The sequence below is a fragment of the Rhea americana genome, unplaced genomic scaffold, assembly GCF_003343005.1.
Source record: "Rhea americana isolate MKP2758 unplaced genomic scaffold, rheAme1 scaffold_150, whole genome shotgun sequence".
NCBI classification, from domain to species: Eukaryota; Metazoa; Chordata; class Aves; order Rheiformes; family Rheidae; genus Rhea; species Rhea americana.
In genome coordinates, this window is record NW_028185595.1 from 197111 (window position 1) to 217968 (window position 20858).

The following is a 20858-nucleotide window of genomic DNA, read 5'->3' on the forward strand; positions in this document are numbered from 1 at the left end:
GGGGAAGGACACATTGGCTGCTCTTGCATATGGCTGGCAAGAAACAGGAGCTGCCCAGAGCACTGAGAGCAGAAGACACTCCAGCGTGAAAGGTGATCTATTTGGCAGGAAAACACAGAAGGTGACTGAATCTGCTCAACTGCAGCTCAACAGCAGCCAGCACAACAGGACAAGTACAAGAGCAGGGTTACCAGACCATTCTGCTGTCCGGATTTCCTGTTCCCCAATTGCTGAAAAAAATACAGCTCTGTGAATAGCTCTGTCTTTATATCAGAGCTGGATCCTTCAAAGAGCAAGGATTACCCTAGTGAGCGTGCCGCTAGCTCCAGAGAGGCATGTAACTGCGCTGATCCCAGCACCTCCAAAATCTCTGTCTGGCCCTGCACTACCCCAGGACAGGAAAGCATCGTTGTCATTCCTCTCCGCACATCATGCCCTGCTGCCTCTGGGCTCAGCTACTTGAACAGAAGAGTTATCAAGACCGCACAGTCCCTCTGTCGTTGTTATCTCTTGCAAACACACTGATAATCCTACATCCTTGTGAGGATCTAAACTAGAAGGCTGCAGCCTGTTTCAGAGAATCGGGATAATTTTGCTAGCCCTGCTGCTCTGTGGCCTGCCACATGCAGTCCTATGCACCCATCTGCAGTGCAGATAAGAGGCTGGATACTGGAATGAAAGGCAGGTACAAGCATAGGCATCCAGCACAGCGACTCAGCTAGGCAGCCAAGAGCCCAGGGTCACTGTCACTGCTGCTGAAATACCAGGGTTTTGCATCTCACATACCCACGCTCTTCTGCTCCACATCCCAGGAAACACAACAGAGCATTTTGTTCATGTTGGATTCRCTGAGGTTAGATACCTAGATGCCCACTTGTTCCACAGAAGTGGGAGAACYGTCTGACCTCCTTCTAAAAATACAGGTAATAAGCCCAGTAAAACACATTGACCAACATGAAGAACAAAGGGAAAAGCAATTTAGAGTAGTGGTCTACATTGCTGGGATTCTGAATTGTGAAATAACTGATAATCCTGTGCATTTTGTTTCTCAAGACAAATTTGATTTTCTCGTGAGTTTTCATGGTCAGGTCACTGCAGTTGACATTATCACTGGAAATCTCAATGCTTGTAAAGCTGATTTTCCGTTTATAGCTGGCAATGGAGCTGCTGAGGATGTTGCTGATGTTGACTTCTTCCATTTCTTTAGTAAGTTCATTTGCAGGCCCCTAGGAAACAACAGTATACAGTTAGTTTGGGGGCTGGTTTCTCCCATAGAGGAAAATCGCTTGGTCCACAGAGAGACATAAGGGTATGGATACAAGCACACAGTTTCATCCCTGTCCACTGAAAACTTAGTATTTAAACCTGATTTTCAGCTGCTCCCTATAAGTGCCTGAAGTCCCAGGTAGGCCTACATTTCCACTATATTTCTAGCGAGATCTCAAGTTCTTGGAGCAAGTCTTGCTCTTGGTGTCGCTGAGCAACCCAACATCTAAGATATTCCCCCTTTTCACTGGGGGTCAAATCTGCTCTTAGAGCTGTGCTGAGAGCACGTAAAGCAGATCACTACTGCAAAATATTAACACTGGGGGACCTTCTGCACAGTACTTAATGGCTAGTGAACTCTCAGATGATGTGGGAAACCTCTTTTCTYCCTGACAGTTTTGGACCATCTGTGACTGCTGGGCTATAGGCATGCTTGAATATTTACTTGCTCCCACTAAAGGAGAGCAGTTTCAACAATTTACCCTCTATAAAGCCCCCAGAGAATACAATATGAACTGGCCATTAGCACCGCCTTCTGGAAAGGGAGAAATAAGGGTTCAGCCTTCCACTAGCAGAGGAAATTACCTTCCAGTTAAGTGTCCTAGTCAGAGATTTATTGCATAGAAGAGATACGTGTTATACCAGCGCTCCCTTTGACTGCATTTGGAGAGGAACAGCTGCCCACATCTTGTTTTGGGAAAGAACAAACAAACTGCCTAACTACTCAAAACCCCACGTGGAGCAAAGGTTACCTTTCCTGTACCCCTGAACCTGGAGAGTGATTCCTCTGTTCCCCAGTATGTTCACTGATGGTGTGGCCAGGGCTGCTCCCGCAGGACACGTGGCCTGTTCTGAATTCATGTTCTGAGGGGCTTCATGCTCTCAYGCATCAGACAGGAGCTCAGCTCGAGGCTACGGACCTTATTCTAGTGGTCAGCTAAAGTCCCTTGCTCAATGTGGTCTTGAAGCTKGCATGACTAACATTTAAGGCTGTTAATCCTTTGGCCAGAGTCAGAGACCCAGAAGTCTAGCATTATTCATRACTAACAATACTATATTTGTTACACACAAAACTAGATTTATGGACAGTTAGAAGCAGCAGCTATTACCGTACCCATAACAGGAAGGCCACCCTAATGGAGGACTAATTACTGTTGATCTAAGCTAACTATGCTCGTTAAGGCAGACCAGGCCTTACCTCTTGAGCTGCTTTAGCTGCACATTTTTGTGATGAGCTGTAATGAGCCACTGCATATTCCACAAGGGCACCGAAGATGAAGCTGAAGCAGATACCGAGATAAACGTCAATGGCCTTAATAAAACAGTTGGTTTTTGAAAGCGAACTCCGTGAGCCAATCATTAGAGTTGTCATGGAAAGCACCGTCGTTACCCCTTGGAAAGCAGAAAAGGAGAGTCTTTCACTTGTGGACACTTTGGAAAAGGTTTGGCCTACCCTTTTGCATGTGGTGCCAGCCCCTATAGCTAGCCAAGAAGAGCACAGCACCTTCTCCCAAATTCAAAACAYCCATCAGCTGAATCGCTCTTGTAGCGCTACCTACCCCCTTGGCACAGATGGAAGTCTCCTGAGAAGAGCAACCCCAGAAATGCTGGACTGTAGGAAGCTGAGCCTTGACACATGCTTTCCCCTCCTTTAGCATCCTGACTCAAATAGGCAAGGGGCTCTATTATTTTTTTGCCTTCAGTAAAGAAGCCCAACYCTCCACAAGTTTGTGATAGAGAACGGGTGCTCTGTCCTCTCCCATGAACCCGCCAGGAGCCTTAACCATACACAGCTCTGCAGGTGGGGAGATGTGCCAACCACAGCATCCCCCCCCTCCCCCAGTTCTTTGTATTTCTAATGCAGCTCCTTACCACAAATAAAAGCAGAATGTGAGCAGACCATCTTAAACATCACTATAGAGCAGAGAGATGAAAAAAATTATMATTTCCCCAACCATCGGAGGCTCCTCTGCTTTCTTAAATCTTCTCCCTTTGTAGGCAATAACTCACCAATGCAGGTTCTTGCAGGGACTGAATCCAGCGTGATCCAAAAAGAAACCCAGGACAACATGACAAGCAGAGTGGAGGGAACATAGGTCTCCAAAATGAAGTAAAGGACATTCCTTCTCAGCTCAAACTGCAGTATCAGTCGTGGGTAACTGCCTGTTCATGAAAGGAAGAAACACAGTRAATACAGGACTCCTGAGGCCCATTTAACTGAAATTCAGACACCCCAAACCTTCCAGATGATGTATATCAGTAAAGCTTCACTGAAATCGTGGGAGATGCATTATGTATACAAGCTTGACTCCTTGCCTAAGAGGTCTTACCCAACATACCTTAGATAAAAGACCAAATACACACAGCACTGGTAAGCAAGGAGATTCAATTTGGCAGAAGATACCTACAACAATCTGTGGCTTTCAAGAGGCTCCTGAACTTACTCCACAGTGGAAATGTATTATTGCAGGGTCTTAGCTCACAGTGCAGAAGGGCTGAAGCCTTCATCTGTTCCCAGATACTCAGCACAGCATATTTTTCCCAAGAAGCACTTTGAATGGGCATTGCCAAGTTCAGTCTTATCTGATGGCCGAAAGATAAACAAAAGATTTYCTCGTGATTTCAGCAGGCTCTGGCTTATATCCCAAAGCATCCCGCTTTCTTACCATCACAGCAATTCAGACCCAATATATTCATTAGAAATCTGTGGTCTTTCATAACTGAGTCTCTGTGCTTAAAAATATTAAGTCAGATTAATCTATTTTTTAAATCAGTTTGTCGTAATACTGACATATGAGCTCTGGGGTTGGATTACAAGTATTTTCAGGAGACATTTGTGGTGTTTAAACAATAGGTCCCTTTGAAATGTAAAAACAAAACCCTTGTTGTTTCTGTGCTGGGTATACTATAATAAACAACAAAACATTGTTTATTTTTAAAACCTGGTCATTCTAAGGAAGTTTTGTCCCCTTATACAGCGTCTGTGACAGGACAGAAGAATTTTTACACTGATGATGAAAGAGACATTGAATTCTGATGTACAAAGATTATTCAATCAAAACACTGTAGAATTGTCATTTAGAAACAAAAATGTATTAAAAAAGTTAATTTTGCTCCTAGTTATTATAAACATGGCTGGGTTGGCTCCCTGCAGTGTTTATAGCCTGCAGACCCGGGAGAAAGGAAGAGGGTTTATTCAGGTGTGTGTGGAGAAGGAAAGAAATGGAGAACTGAAAGAAGAAAATACATCAAGTGAACGTAGTATATTAAAAATCCATCTTTCCATGGATTTCTGTCTTCCATAATATCTTGATTACAACTGATTGGGTTTCACCATCTTCTATCTCTTTTCCCAAGATCAAGATTCACTAAGGTCTTCAGAGGTTCTCGAGCGCGAGGGTGCAGCCCCGCGGAAGGGAAGCGCTTGAGAGCGCTCTCGCGCGCGATTCGCGGTCACCGCTTCACCTGTTTCCTGCTGCGACTTGGAGACGAGGGTGTAGTAACGCTCCACCGTGTACTGAGAGAGGCGCAGCTTTTCTATGCCGTGGACGGAGTCGTTCCCTCTCAGCCACGTGAACGTCACATCRTTTTCGTCGTACCCCCCTACGGAGAACACAAAGAACCGGGTTACCGCGGTGGCCCAGCTAACGCGCCGCTGCAGCCTTGCCTCCCCTCTGGGCGGGCGCAGCAGCAGCGCCGTGCAGTCATCGCAGCCTCGACAAAGCCCCTTTCACTGGTCTGGGCTGTTGGTGGAAGCTGGCTACTCTTCCATGACTGTATTTTTAGTCTGATGGTTCGCATTTGAATAGAAACACGCACCACTGTGAAGAGTCTGCAATGCCACAGAGAATCTGTTCTGATTATTTGCATGGGCCATTTCAATTTAAAAATATTTTAACATCTTCAAAGATAATATTCTTGCCATTCCCAGTTTGATTACATGTGGTAGGTCAAGAAAACCACTGAAATGAGCAACCCTGCAGCATAGTTTCTTCAGCCATGAGAGGGAGAGCAGGAAGAACAGTAGTYAAAAAGAAAAATCCAGATCCCTGTGAGCCCCCTACTAGAGAGAAGCAGCACATTTCACYGGACCAATTATGCAAATGTTCTGAAATACCAAAAAAGAGGTTTGGGGGTTCAGCTGGGGAAGAGCTTGGAGCTGAGACTGCTCTGCAGGTACAAACCAGGCTATTCTGCATGCGCATGGATTGTGCAGAGTGCTGGCTCCTAAAAGCAGCTTTCTCCACAAATCATTCCCCCTGTTCCTGAAGGCTTTAGTTACTGAGGACAAGTAACATGCATCCCATGTTTAGATAACATTGAACTGCTGCCCCAAAACACTGGGACAGATGAGATCAAGAGTTCCAGCAGCAGCAGCAAGTCCCATTGCTGGTGGCTGAATAATTGCCTCCAGGAATGCAAATGATGACATAGCATGACCTCAGGTTAGACTTGAGAGATACCCTAAAGCTTCTGTTCAGTCACCAGTGAGCCATTCACTTAATTTATGAAACTAGCCCATCAATCTCACTAATCTGATTCTTTTATTAAGTGCCTTTTTTTGAGAAAATGAGTAGAGACACTCTTACACTGATAATAACCTATTTATCCTGGTAGAAGGCACTGGACACAGTTGCTCTATTTTGGTCTAATCGTGTTTTCTTATTAGACACAAATTACCAGAGCTCARGTTTGATGAACTCCTAAATTACATGTCCAGGATCTGAATCCCTATGTAGAATCTGAAGCAAGTGACCCTTCAAAGTTTCTAGACAGTTTTCTAAATTGTGGTGACTCAGGAAGTATTTATAGTAAATGATAGATTGTTGTTAATTCATCTGGCATGTATTTAAATAGCATTATTTCTGGGCACTTATCCTAATGAAATCTCCAGTGAGCAATGTGCATGTAATTTTGCTGGAATTATGCAGCAACTGAGCATGATGTAGGATCCAATCACTTAAAACAGGCCAACTGCAAAGTTATACTTTAGCAGAAGAAGCCAATCATTATTATTTCAGGAGCTATTCTTTGCAGTAAAGTTAATCAAAGTGAACTAATAGGATTTTAATGTGCAAATAGTATGTTTCTGTAGGTGCTTCATGCTGCAACCTCAGAAGTTGAAATCCAGTCTATTCAAAATTGAATTTTAGATGTTTCCTTTTGTGATGTGAAATGGGAGACGGTTGCTTCCTTGTTCTGGAGCTCCACAGATAAGCTTACAAGGCCAGCAGCAGTGTTCTTGCTRAGCTCCTGTGTAGAGTCCCTTTGGTTTCCTACATTTTCCTGGAGTCCTTGCATTTACCTGTTACCACTTCTTAGAGAGTTTTGCCACAGTTGAACTTTTAGCTGAATTGAGAGCAGGGCTCACATTTCCTTTTTGAGATTTCCAAGSCTAAGGCTCCTCATGAATTTCTGTTGCGCATCCCATCATCTGCGTTAGTGTRACAGAGGGCCATCATAGAAAAGCTTATATCATAGAAAAGTTCACCAATTTCACAGGCATATTCAATTCCTCTTGTAGTAAGAATAACTCTTCACACTGTCTTGTTCATGCTTGTACAGCCAGTGGCTGGATACTGTGCAACAAGTGTTAAATATGTAAAAATGTGAAAGGTTGTTCCCTTCTGCACCCCACTCCATGCACTGATCCCACAGGCTGGTTTTGATGAAGTGGTATGTACAAAGGGGAGTTAATGCTTGTTACTTAATCCTTTATGTGCAAGAGCAAACTATCTACCCACTCCTCAACAAGGATACGATTTATTACCACTCTACTTCTGTATAAATTGCACAGTGACAGGAATCCTCTAAGCCATAGGCTGGAGCATAAGCGTTTGAAGCACAGTGAGGGAAAGCTGTTTTCTTTTGGAAAATAGTATTTGCAGGAACAAAAGCCTATTTCGGAGGCCCCTGTGGTCAATCCAAACATTCCAGACACTCATTTACATAAGAATAAACAAATCTCAAGCAAAGTCAGGTTTCTCTAGAATATTATACTTACAGCTTTCTAGCTGCAGTCTGCACGTTTGTGTGTCCATGGGATATTTTGACAGGTCCATGTTACAAGCAACGGTAGTAGTAATTCTGTATGAGGAGAAAAAACTCCAAAGTTTGAAAAAAAAAAAATGTAATGGAGTATCTCTACTTTTCATAGCTGTGTTATTCAGATAATTTGACTTATAAAATAAATGGGCTGATATAAGAGATCCCCTCTTTAGGGGAATACATTCTCTGCAGCCACASTGATGAAAATGTAACCTGAAGAGGAATGGTTGGAAATGTGCTGGAGATTTAAGGCAGATTCACACGTTTTCAACTGCTAGAGTTTACACCGCTTAAGAAATTACCACTTGTCTACTGGGGCAGAGTAACTGTCCACGCACATGCTGTGGCCTGCTCCAACTTGGAGGGTAAATGAGGTAGCTTGTAGCAACCTTCCTTTGCACTTGAGGTAACCGGGACACTCACAGTTACTCTGAGCGGAGAAGAGGTAATGTCCCCAGACTTGCCAGCACAGTCACAGCGCACATTCTGGCAGTAACAYTTACAAAATAGGCCTTTCGCTAAACAGCAGGAATCATGGCACTGTGGCACTGGATAAGCAAATAGTTTTCCACCATCTGTTAAGCTGTTACTGCTATGACATCTTCCCTCCCCTTTCTTCCCCGTAGTCCATCTGACTACCCGTCTTGTCCTCTGCAGCAGCAAACTTGGGTGCTTTCTGAGCAGGCACTGTCCTACGTACATAGTTTCTCCAGCACATACCATGATGGGGAATCCTGATTCCTAACTGGAGTTTCTAAAGGCCCCAGGACTGTGGGTAACATATCAGAAGAGCAATGTCCGAGCTGCCTGGTTGACCCCAAACTCATTACCTGTAGCACTTTATATCCACTCTAGTCCAGTATAATTCTGGAAACCATCAATACTGAGCCAGCAGCAGCAGCAGGACCCAGAGGTGGAGTTACCTTAAGGCATACAGGATGGTGCCATTAGAGAACAGTCTGATGAGGCGGTTCCCCACTGTCACGTCATGCAGGAAGGACCTTTTGGACTCCACGATGTACGTGTCAGGCACCCAGAGCAGTTCAACCAGGCGAGCATCCAGCGTGAAGCTCTTGTTGCCATGAAAGACCAACCGGGGGTCTGTCCAGCGCTGCCGCAGATAGATGGTGGCTGTGTAATCCTGGGGGAGAGAGGAAAACCAGTGAAGATGCATATCCAGAAGGCCTGAATGGCATTAGCCTTGAGTATACCGCATGCCACAAGAGGCAAAATACCTATTTAACCTCGGATTTAAATAGCACATCAGAAGGATTTCAAATGCATGCAGTAAAGCCAATAGGTTTTCACTGCAGCTTTATTTACTATATTAAATGGTGTTTCCCATTTATATATGCTCTAAGATAGCCTCTTTGAGGACTACAGAGTATACTTGTAATACTTAGGTTTAAAGTTGACATGAGGAAGTATTGTAATTAGTATTTTTTCCATCTATTTTACAGGTAAGAAAACAGATGGGTAGCGCACACTCAAGACAGTCAGCAAGTCACTGATATTAAAAATCAGTCATCTTGTAGAGTTGGAAAGTTATACATGTACCATATAAGTGAGAAACCTGCACTCTGGAGGAAAGAAAAAAAAGGTAAGTAAATGTAATCTGTTTACTATTTTACCAAGGTTAAAAAAAAAAAAAAAGAAAAAAAAAGAAAAGAAAGAAAAAAGAAAAAGAAAACACCAACCACTTGCAGCATTTTCTATAACAGGAGTTTTTAATACAAGGCCAATTACAAGGAACTTAGCTTGAATTTAGCCTGCCAAAAAACTGCCTGGGGTGCGTGAAGTATTTCCCTATTGCCCCATCATAAAAGAATAAACAACACTCAGCTCTAAAGATAAGTCTTCAAAATCCAGCACACCTTCTGGACAGATGCAGGACGCTGCTGTACTACTTGGCTTTCTTCCTTACAGAGGTAGTAAATGCAGCAGTCATGCTTTTTAGCTTCAAAACATCTATCAGGGACAGACTAACACTTGCAATTGCAGAACAGCGTTAAGCTGCTGATGTTTTACCCCAATTATGGCTGCCTGCCATATTTCATTCAATCTACAATTTGTAAAATGCTTTAATAGAGAAGTTGCTAAGTAAATATCAGATAATAGCATCATGGTTTCTTAGCTTTTAAGATTTTACTCTCAAACTGCGACAGAGGGGGAAAAAAAGGGATGGAAATGATGCAGTGTGACCGCCTTCAATATAGTGAACGATAACAGCGGAATAGGTGAAAAACGCTGGTCGACTTGAAGCGTTTTTGCGGGTATAGAGTAAGCCTCTGCAACATCAGAGGCATTTAGGTGGATCGTGCCAGAGCACAGAGCTATTTTAGAAGGCCCTGTAGTGGGAGCGGGGTGAATAAGTGATTGCTAGCTGAGGGGTCAATCTGCCCCTTCCCCAGAACAAAGAGCTTTAGCACTGTTATCGTATTTTATTTAGTGGACTTGTTTAATTTGTCTGCGGGATTAAAAAAAAAGTTCTTCTTGAAAATACTGAAATGAAGAGTTAAAATTGTTTCTATTTCCCTACTCTTTTTTTGACTGAAACTACTTGTTGAATTTGACCCAAGATGCTCAGAGTTTTGGTCAATCTGAAATAGGAATTTTCAGCAATGAGGTACTTGAAATTCAGCTGGTAGCAGAAGTGGAAGGAACCAGAGGTGGGAAAATGTTCTCTCTATAGTGTTTTTTTTTACACACACACACACACACACACACACACACACACCCCGCCCTTGATACGGCTCCCAAGTGTCCTTCTCAGCACAAAGCCCCTTGTCTCTGAGGCTCTGCCTGAGAAAAAAACATAGGCAATGTCTTCAGTGTTACTACATGGGGAAAAGGAAAAGGAGAAGGAACACCACCACACGGGATTGTATGCAMGGTCACTCAGTGAAGAATGCCTTGGAGCTCTTCCGTTTCAAAAGGGCCTGATTTGCAGGAGATGCTGAGGCTTTTTTGACCAGCAGGACCTTTGTAGCTATCTCTACTTACAAGCCCATGTTACCATGGCACCTGAGTAGTCCACAACTATAAATAAGCCCTGTTCTCCTTCTGGAAGTGGTCAGCAGCCTCAGGAAAGCAAAGCGTGCTTCCCCACAGGAAGGCTGTAGCTGAGTTGGTAGTTTCTGTGCTTGACACACAAGAACACACAACAAGGCTCTCAGGCAGATCCTATTCTGCTCTCTCATAAAATGAAAATGAAGCCACTTACCATGTCACTCTCAGATATACTAGAAATACTTGCGATGTCCAGACTCATTGCAATTTGAACAGGTTCTCCTGAGGAGGAGAAGAAAAGCTTAAGTGGAGAGAAGGAAAGAGGAAAAGGAACACTATAACCACAGAGGATCTTACATAGCATGGTCACAGCTCCCAGCTGCCCCATACTCAATTATGCCATCTCTAAAACTTCAGCAGCCCAGAGGGCTAGACTACATGTCAGGGACTCACACATGGCTTCATAACACAAAATCAAGTTTTCGCTTGCTCTGTTGCTGGGGGGCTAGACTGCTTTATTGGGTGATGGCAGGCAGCAAGCTGAAGACGAGGCCAGGAGCACRCCCTAGCAGCTAAGGCCAGCAGCACGGGCTGAATGAGGATGACCACAGCCAGGAGAGCRGGGTAAGCAATCGCACCCCTCTGCTCAGCACTTGTTAGACCATGTTGAGCTTCTCTGCCCCATTTTGAGACATCCAGTACAGGAAAGACAGATAAACTGGAGCACAATCAGGACAGGGCCACCAGAATGGTTGAGGCTGGGGCACTTGTCTTGATGAAAGGCTGAGGGGCCAGGCTTGTTCAGCCTGGAGCAGAGAGGGCCCCAGGAGGGGCCCAACAGCAGCCTGCCTCTGCCATGGGTGAGGTCATCAAGATGACAGAGCCAGGCAGTGCATGGCAGAATAATAAGACAACAGAGATAAGTTAAAACGAGATATTCCAAGTGGATGCAAGGAAAAGGAGAGCCTTTTCCTTCAGGAGGACAGTCCAACAGTGGAGCAGGTTGCCCAGAGAGGTTATATGGTCTCCATTTTTGGAGTTTTCCRATATTTGACTGGAAAAATCCCTGAGCAGTGTGGTCTGACCTCACAGCTGACTCTGCTTTGAACAGAAGAGACCTCCTCYGATCCCCTCCAACCTCTGCTACCCTCAGCTAAATATGATCTGTCCTTGATACAAGTGTCTGTGCTTCTTGACAGTGGCAATCAATGTACAATGGGTGACACTGCTCCCCAGTGTAACTGAAGAGTCTTAGATGACCTTCTCTAATTAAATCAAGAGGCACGGAGAGCCTCTAAGTCAAAAAGATGGATATGCAGTCAAGATGATCAGCAGTGAAAACAGCTTGCAAAACAGAAGTGCAACAGCCTTTGCTTTTAGGAAAAGGAAAAGGAAAAGGAAAAGGAAAAGGAAAAGGAAAAGGAAAAGGAAAAGGAAAAAAGAAAACATCCTAGTGATCTGCTTTTTTCTAACATTAACTCTTAAAATTTACCACAAGAGGGCAGCTTCTCCCCAGGAAATGCCAAAGCTCAGAGCTAGAGTAAGCTCACCATGTCCAGCAAGATGGTAATAAGCATCTTTGAAAAATATGGGTAATTATTATAAAAGCTGAAAGACCCAAACGGGTCCAACTCCAGATGGCTTCAGTATGAATTTGGGGCCCAAAGAATGGAGTCTGCCCCCTGGACCATGGGGCTGCTGCACTGATGCACACAGATCCTTTACTGTTAGTAGGACTTGCCAGGCCTTGGCACCTTCTAAGACTTGCCCCTCTCCGCTTAAGTGATCAGCATAGTAATGCCTCTCCTCAAGGGACTTGCTGAAACTCCTTCTCAAGGTCTTTAAATAGCATTTGGGAAAGTTCAGAGGAACCCGATAGCTAAAACTTCTTCTGGATTACTTTCTTTCCTTTTTTTTTTTTTTTTTTTTTTTTAAATACTCTTCCAAAATCCAAAATTCTCATTTAGGCCCTTCCATCTTGTTTTCAAGGTCTTCCCACATATTTAGACACTTGAAACCCACTAAAATCAGTGGCCACTGGGTAAATCTTTGAGGACTTAGGCTTCTGGAGGAGGTCAAACTTGAGTTCTGATATTTTATTTTTCATTTATGGCTACRCGAGGCATAGGCTGGTGGAGATGCATTTAAATCTCTGTTGTGTAATTCAGAAGCATCTGTTAATTTATATGACAGGTTTCAGTGAAGTCTTTATATTCCTGCATGAGATCAGACACCCTGGGCATGACAATCTGTTAAATTCCTTATTGCTCCAGAAATTTATCACCACAGTGAAAAAAAGAGGAAAAAGCTAACAACTCACAGAAGTGCCAGGCCAGTCTGCAGGAGCTAGAATAAGAAACATGCAAGTCCCAGCTAAGACTGATGAAAATTTTTTCTACCAAGCAGTATTTCAGTTACGAGTTCTGGTAGAAAAGTAAAATTTGTCAAAATTTTCATAATATTGCTTTTATTGAAACTTTAATCAGTATTTTTCAGGTCCTGAATGTAATTGAGAAACCTGTTCCTCTGAGTACTTACAGACTCATGTGGGAAGTGGGAGATGCCTGACAGTAGATCTAGTCAGTTATTTAAGTCCCAGCACTCAATGAAAGCATATGCCAAAAGTCAATACTTTTCATAGAAAAAATTCTTGGTTTTGAGCTTGCCCTGCTTGTAACACTGTATTTTAAGGGCAGCTTCATCACTAAATTTGCCGATTGTCCGCATGACTTATCTGCGAGAATGCCTGGGGTGGCTGAGCTGGTATCCTGGGGCAGAGGCAGAGCCCCAGGTTTAGAGTATCTTCCAGAGCTTCTCCACTTGGACCTGAATGGCCCAGGCCACCTTCATGCTTCCCACGCTTGACATCGAGCAAGCGATGGGAATTCATGATTCCCCTGTGATACAACCGTTTTTGGCCCTCCTTAGAAGGGAACTGTTGTTATCTGCCACATGGCAGGTAGGATTTCCAGACAGCCTTGGTSCTCAGACCAGCGTGGACTCATAGGCCGGGTCGTGGGAGAGTTCTGGATGCAGCTAGTTCCTCTGAGAATTCATCTGCACCTCCCTAAGTGTGTTGAGCAAATCCTAAAAACAGACTGCCTGAAAACTAAGCTGCAGCCTGCTGTAGTGGAAATAAGACTCTTGACACTGGGATGAAACTGTTCAACCAGACAAGGAGAATGGCCACAATGTCCTAAATAGAGCTACAKGAGCAAAAATAAACAAGACTGCCGTGCAGTTCAGACTCTAAACAGAAGCATAGACAGGCAGGGCTAGTTTAGGTCCAGCTGCTCTGCCAAATCTTTCATGGACATGTTGAACTTCCATAAATTCCCTGTTCTTAGCTTCACAGATGGATGTGCTCTAATGCCCCACACACGTGTGCACAACTATGCAAGAAAGCACTGGATGCACAGAAACGAGGGCAGGCTTTGGCTACTAGCTAATTAGAAGGGGGTATAACCTTTTAAACCGGACATGTTAAAGGAGGCTTGAAACAGGCTCTCCCTTCCACACAAGCCTCCCAGGCCTTTCGTCACACAGTCAAACGCGTACAGCTGACGTACCGCCGAAGTAGGGCCGGAGGTATTTGTTGTATCCCACGGTGAGGTTCTCGAATCCAGGGAGGGATGTCGCGTCGCTGCTGCGCATGTCGGGCAGGTGAGCCACGGCGACCCTCCTAGGAGCACAAACGTGAGCTGTCCCACGTGGCTGGGCACGCTGGGCACAGCTGGTGGGCAGCTGCAGCCATGCCTCTAGCACGTGCCCAGCAAGCAAACAAACYGCATCAAATGCTTATTAAAAATAAATAAATTGTTAGCACTCACTCCTATTGCTTAACTTGGCTGAATGAGCGCTGTAAAGGGGTGGGAAAACAGAAAAGGACCTCAAACATCRCCCACAGGTTTGCAACACGATGGACTTCAGGACATTCTTAAACAAATCAGGCATGGTCTATATACCACAAGTCTTAAYAACCTGCGGTCTCCCCCTTATGATTGCCTGAGGCTGATCTTACTAAGAGTTCCTACTCGCAGAGCACTAAGCCCCTAAACCAGCTTTCTTCCTCATCCGTTAGTGTCAGACAGCAGCCCCACAGCCAGCGTTGGGGTAAGCCCTCCGAGGACCCTGGATGGGAAAGGCAGAGCCGTTAGCACTTCACAGCCAGCCACAAAGCTCTGCAACTCGGCCTGCCATCCATACAGAGGATTTGACGTCAGTCTGCTATTATAATGTCAAAACTAATATTTTAYGGATAGGCAATAAAGCTAATATCTGGCACTGTGAGCCTCTTGGATCTGTACCATCACATAAATAGACAGCTAGAGAGAGAGGTTTGAGGACTGTAAAAAGACAAGTGTTACAGTGCTATTCCCTATGTGGTCAGGTAGTCACTTGATGAAAATGTAAACAAGGGGATGGTTAGAGTTTGTTATCGCTCTGCAAAGGGATGAAGGAGGTGGAAGGCAKTGCCTTTGCCTCTCCCAGAGTCTCGGGTCAGCTGAAGGGTGTAGTAGGAAACTGCAATTCAGTTCCTCAAAGCTCTGGTGAAGTTTTTCTCCTGTTCTTTTTAAAGCCAGGTTAATAGCMCCTGGAGCTTTACTGCAGGTTGTCCACCAGAAAGAACCTTCCAGCAAAACAAGCTCAGCAGAAGCAGAAACCCTGTGGGAGCAATCCCATCACTCCATCACAGACAAAGCACAGGATGCTAAGAGTCGCGAGAGTTTGGACTTTCCTGTGAAAAATCACAGGCGCACCAGGTCCTGAACAGAGGTAAGCGGTTGCACTGCCAATGTACAGAGAGCCAGGTAGGTTGCTCTTGTCCTGGTCTCAYCCCTTACTGCACCAGCTTGCTTTGGAAAGAGAGAAAAGCTGGAAGCATAATTTCCTTTTGGCCCCCATACTTTGTACCAAACATAGCTCAGACATTCATCCATAAAACAAAATAATCTCTCCACTTACCTTTTGGTTGGAAGGAAAAGGCACAGACTGAAGAAACAAAAAGATCTACAGAACATCTCTGGAGTTTATTTTACTGCTCTTCTGCAAAGCAGAAAAAATAAGATCATGTAGTTTAAGAAAAAATATTTTTAGGGAAAGGGACAGAGAGAAGAAATCTTGCAGAGTCAGAACCACATGCTGTGCAATGTTTAACACCCCCAGCACAGAGTAACTACTGCCCTTTCTTTCTAGCTTATGTCATTTTTCAGCACTGTGATACCTTAACACTTTCCACACAAAAGACTAGTGACAATTAGTGACAAAAGATTAGTGACAATTTTGTTCCTAAGGTCCTTSAAGGCATTCTCTTCTTTCAGCATTAGATTGTGGTTACCTGATGTTGAGAATGACACCATGGGGAAAGGATTATTAAGCAGAAAAACGTTCAGGCAGTTGCTAAAGGTAATTGGACTCTGAAGTCATGCGAGACCCTTCTCACAAAAGACAGGTTCGGCATCTTTCAGCCCTGGGCTCCACTAAAGAGCTAACAGACCTGCTGTAGCTCCATGCTCCATTAGCTYGTACCTGGGAGAAACCTGCGCTATTAATAGCAACATTGGCAAGTTACTCGGCATTTGGTACAGGATGAAATCATCCTGCTTTAAATGGGTTTCGTTGACTTTTCTGGGAGTGGAACTGAATCTTGGCTTTTGGCCTGAGACTTCCACAGCTCTGGGTTTGCCTCAAAAGTTGGTGACACGATGATCAACTGTAACAGTGCTTTAACCCCAGCCCTGAAATCATGTTCCCTGGCTGCAGTGGTGGATCAATTAAATGCCTTTCCATAAGCGCGTGGACGGTCACGGCCACACACCTAACCGGCTCTGCCAGGGAGCCACTGTAGGAACGGGCTGATCGGAACAACGGCACTACAGAAGCCAAGGTGACCTCATCACTCGGCCCTCATCAGCTTGAGCTGGAAACACAACAGCGTCCTTCCTACTTGACTGAACTATTTAAGTATACCTCCATGCGTGTCAGAGCTTTCAGAGAGGCATTGGCAAGGCGACACCATAATACGAGCTTCTCTCTTTATTATATTGTTATAAATTGGGAATAACCATGCAAATCTTTAGTCGCCGGTGAAAGCAAGATCACATATTCYGATTCATGGTGTTTCTCCTCATGCACTGCAGTTAAGGCCTCAACTTCACAACTGGCCGTTCCATAGTAGCCTAAGTATCTCAAGTTTTCTGCTTGGTTTGGATCCCTCCTCTGATAAGTCACCACAGCCCAGAGGATATGCTATCTTCTCAGCTGGTCATACAGCTCTGGCGGGGTGCAATAGGACAGCAGTTCTCCAGGCAAGAAAAAGGTCTTTACTGACACAGAGCCAGGAAAAATAACTGAACATTCAAGCATCAAAAATGCAGAGCTGCGTAATGAGAATCCCTCTGGAGAAAGAGAAAATGTTTCTCAAAATAAAATACACTCTAATATCTTTCCTAAGTCTGATCTGCTAACAAAGCTTTGCATTTCTAGCACCTTTCTGTGAACACAGTGTTCAGATGTCTCCAGACTTTACTAAGCACTCCTCACTAAAATGCAATCATACAGGATTAGAGCAAGAAATTATTTACCTGCTCACAGACTCCAGTTTCAGCAAGAAAGAAGAATGGTCAGTCCATTTTAAAGGAGAACTTCTAGGAAGGTGGGATAATTCCACAAATTAGTATTTGGTTAAATGTATGAGAATTGATGAATTTCACCTTACAAAACCTTTACGAGCCCCCATTCCTGTTAAGATGTTCTTTTCTCATGGTCTGAGAGACATCACCCTCAGATAAAACAGCGCTCATACAGAGGCCTTATCGCCAAATCAGCACCCACATTTTTTGGTGCATGAACGGGCACCGTCAGAGCTGTGGCCCAAAACAGCCAGTCTCAGCTCAAGGTAATATAATTAGAGGCCCACAAAGGCCAAAGGTTACTACAGGAATGATACTGTATTTGGCTTCTTCAGTTCCCTGGATAAAGTTCTTATTTCACTGTTCACAAGCAAAAATTAAAGCAGAAAATTCTTGCGCATCAATTTTTCTCGGGAGCTGTGGTGGGGAGCATGGAGTGCTAGGATTGCATTTTGCTGTGTCAAAACAAGGTTCTACCTGATATTAGTTTCAAAGACCTTATTTTGGAGAAAGCAAGACAAATTCTCTTTATTTTGACAACTGAATAATGGATGGAGACATGAGGTAAAAAGCCTTCTTGGGACCCTTCAGTTAACTGAAGTGAAACGTGCCCAGAAACGTGTGCTAACAGTGTCTAGCAAAGACAGATGGAAACAAACCAACTTAGATAAATTTATAGCTGCTACCACCACTGACCTCAATGAACTACACGGTCTCAATTTCTCTGTGCCTCTGTTAATTCTCTGCCAAACAGGGAAAATCCTATTTTCCTCCTTCAGAGGACTGCTGTGAAGATAAATACATCGAGGACCGAGCGGTAGTTAAAGGATGATCTGCAAGTACCTAAGATAGCTAGAAACTTAGCACACAAATTTACTTACGGGCACCRGAAAGGCGACGCCAGTGCTCAGAACCGAATATAAAAGGCATTTCCTTACTATTTAGTGAACTACACCAAAACAGAGGAGCACCAAAGCTGCCAGGCTGTGATTCTTGCCAAAGCCCTTGGAACCGCCGTATGTCACTTACTGCCATCACCATCCTGCTTTTACAGCCCCGGAGCCTCAATCAGAGATTCAGAACCTCATTAGCACAGTGTGGTGGGAAGATATGATTATAAGAATGTATATTCACTTTTCTCTATTCAGTAAAGGATTTTCATCAACTCTAGCAGAAAAAAACTTAAGCACTGTTTAATGAGGACTTCTTCTTCTATGGTCAGCGAAAGCACAGGAGAGGCGATACTGGAACCACAGAAGTAAAAAATGCAATACTGATGCAACTGATGGAGACAGAGCTTCCAACTCTAGACATGTAAAAATCACTCACTGTGCAGCCTCACAGATAATGAAAACTGAGAATTTAATAGCTCACTCATTCAGCTCCATGTTCTTCTTATTGTCTGTAAAAGTTATACAAACATGGAAGTATTGCAGTAGAACAGCTCCAACTAGAACCCTAAGTGGTTAAGCCTGTGTTTGCTTCCGGCAAAGTTAAGGAAATAATGCTGATTTACACCAGGCAACAACGCCATGCAACAGCAGTATGCGTCTCAGCTGCAGCTCAGTCCACGCTGCCTTAATCCTGCTATGTTCCTCTTTCAAAGGCTGGGAAGAGTGAAAACACAAAAGGAGGAAAATTGTTGACAGTTGCAATAATTCAGTTTTTAGGGAACAGGGTGARAGGCGATATAAAACCGTACGCTCTCACCCTATGGGACCCGAAATGGTATCTAGGATCCTCGACGTGAACGGAAGCGCAACCAATAGTGGCAGGCTCCTTCGTGGCAGGCCGTAATCAACGCCGAGGGAAACCGGCCCCACTCACCGCAGTCCTGCATTACCTCCCGCTTAACACCCAAAATCACTGCCTGGGCCTCACTGCGCAGAGAAGAAAATTAGCATATTTGCTGATTTTCTAGTGGCTGGTTGCATCCTAGTGCCTGGCAACAAGAGCGCTTTTGTCTGGATCTAAAAAACCTGCCCMAAAAAACAGAACCCATATGGCGAGTTTACTAAGATTCAGGTAGTAACTCACAGGGTCAAATTTTATTGGCACTAAATAGCTACAACTGCAAAATATTCCACCCATGCACCCATACATAAGAGAAAGCAAGTTGGCTAGAGGACAGAGAAAACAAAATAAATGCTGAAATAGAAACAGGTTACATTCAATTCACCCATTTAAGTGTTACCCCTATTTATCACACAAAGCAAAGAATTTCCTCATGAGCTTGGGCACGATCTGCTCCATCCTATTTCACTTACACCAGAAGAAAAATCCCTRTTCCCCAGCCAAACACGAGGAAGAGACCATGCTGACCACCAGTTTCACTGTAGGGTTTTCTCAGGTGCTTTCATTCCCAGGACAAGATCTGGTAGTGTCACCTAAGGGAGCTAATCTTCACCACAAGCATCAGGTTCACCTTGCACATGGACAGCAGAAGTTATCCTTGGCCAACAGGACCAGCATGCTGGAGACAMGTCTGCGGCAGGCAGAGCCGGAGCCTCCCCGTGGCTGCTCACGAGAGGGTAACCCTCCAGGAGACCCCAGCAGCACAGCGCCTTCAGGAGCTGCCCTCGCTCAAGACGGCCTTGTGGCTGTGAGCAGCCGTGCTGTCCTATGCCAAGATGGTTTTGGCTCCTGGCATCAATGGAAAAGTTACCAAATACAATCAGAAAATGATTAAAAGTGAGCAACATCATACACCCAACGATAAGACTTCATAGAAGTCTTCGCAGAACCCTGGATATCAATCAATTCAATGTCCATTTAGCTAGAAGAGACTTTGAAATGCAATCTCTCTCTCTCTCTCTCTCTCTCTCTCTCTCTCTTTTTTAACATGTCCTTCCTCCAACCCCAGCAGCCATCCGATTATCCCGAAAGCAGCCTGCTGCAGGGATGTGGGTGGGCAGGGGTTGTACAAAAAGGTTCACAGAGTGACTTTCCTCACGCAAGAGTCAGGTATCCTGACCATTTATTACGGAAGCCRTTCAAACTTTAACCTAATGGCCAAACTGAGGGATTGTGCAAAACTCTCATTTTCACAGCTGATCTGAAACCAGTTTCCTCTCAACTTCCTCAGCTTTAACTTGAAAAAATTTCTCAACTTTAAAGCTTGTTCTTCCTTGAACGACTGTTTGATTTCTATCTTTTTAATTTTTYAATGTTGAAAAAAATCTATGTTGGCAGGCCAGGAGCAACTGGAGCCAGGAAAAAATCTGGAGCAACTACACGGAAAGGAACAGAGTTAGAGCAGGGACACGTTTATGCACACATAGCACTCGCGTGCAAGCCAGTCCTCCTGGAAGCCTCACCTACTTGATGCTCCAATCAATTTATACAGAACTAATTGCATTAGGCCAGAACCGAAGAGCAAGCAGGATCCTGCCACGTGTCAACAGATACAAGAGGAAAACACGGGGTGGATGTGGGGAGAGAGGGTGGCAGAAGGCAGAGGCTGCGCCGGTGGGCAGAGGCTTTCGGTGACTCGTTGAACTGCCAAGAGAGACCCGCAGGGAGCGGGAGGGAGAAGCACCCAAGGGCTCGGAACTGGGTCCAGCTGCGGCAAATTGTTTTGGCAGGAAAAAATAGGACAGGCAGAAAGGGGAAAGCACTAACGTGTGTGTGTGTGTGTGTGTGTGTGTGTGTGTGTGCGCGTGTGTGTAACCCTGCACACACTGTCCCTCCCACCTCACCCGGCCACTTCGCCGAACCTGCTCCGCTGCCCGCGCGCAGGCGTCTAACACGGGACACGATTATTCTTGTTCCTATCCACCGAGACGAGCGCGCACAATTTAACGCCCTCCTGGGACGCGGCGTGCGCCTCGAGACCCTCCCAATCGCTGCATGGGAGGAACCGGGTGAAGTCTGTAYGAACCCGCTGCGTTAACGGCCAGTAAA

The 20858-nt window shown here is 44.7% G+C and overlaps 1 protein-coding gene across 1 annotated transcript; it reads right to left on the bottom strand.

Moving 5' to 3' along the window:
- Window positions 1–790: 790 nt before the first annotated feature.
- Window positions 791–15361, bottom strand: GABRP (gamma-aminobutyric acid type A receptor subunit pi). Its single transcript, XM_085299570.1, has 9 exons — window positions 15289–15361; window positions 13893–14005; window positions 10538–10605; window positions 8238–8455; window positions 7271–7353; window positions 4732–4869; window positions 3277–3429; window positions 2465–2658; window positions 791–1226 (listed from the first exon to the last, which is right to left on the bottom strand). The coding sequence occupies exons 1-9, from the start codon at window positions 15342–15344 to the stop codon at window positions 912–914; spliced, it is 1338 nt and encodes a 445-aa protein (XP_085155696.1). The 5' UTR covers window positions 15345–15361; the 3' UTR covers window positions 791–911.
- Window positions 15362–20858: the final 5497 nt, after the last annotated feature.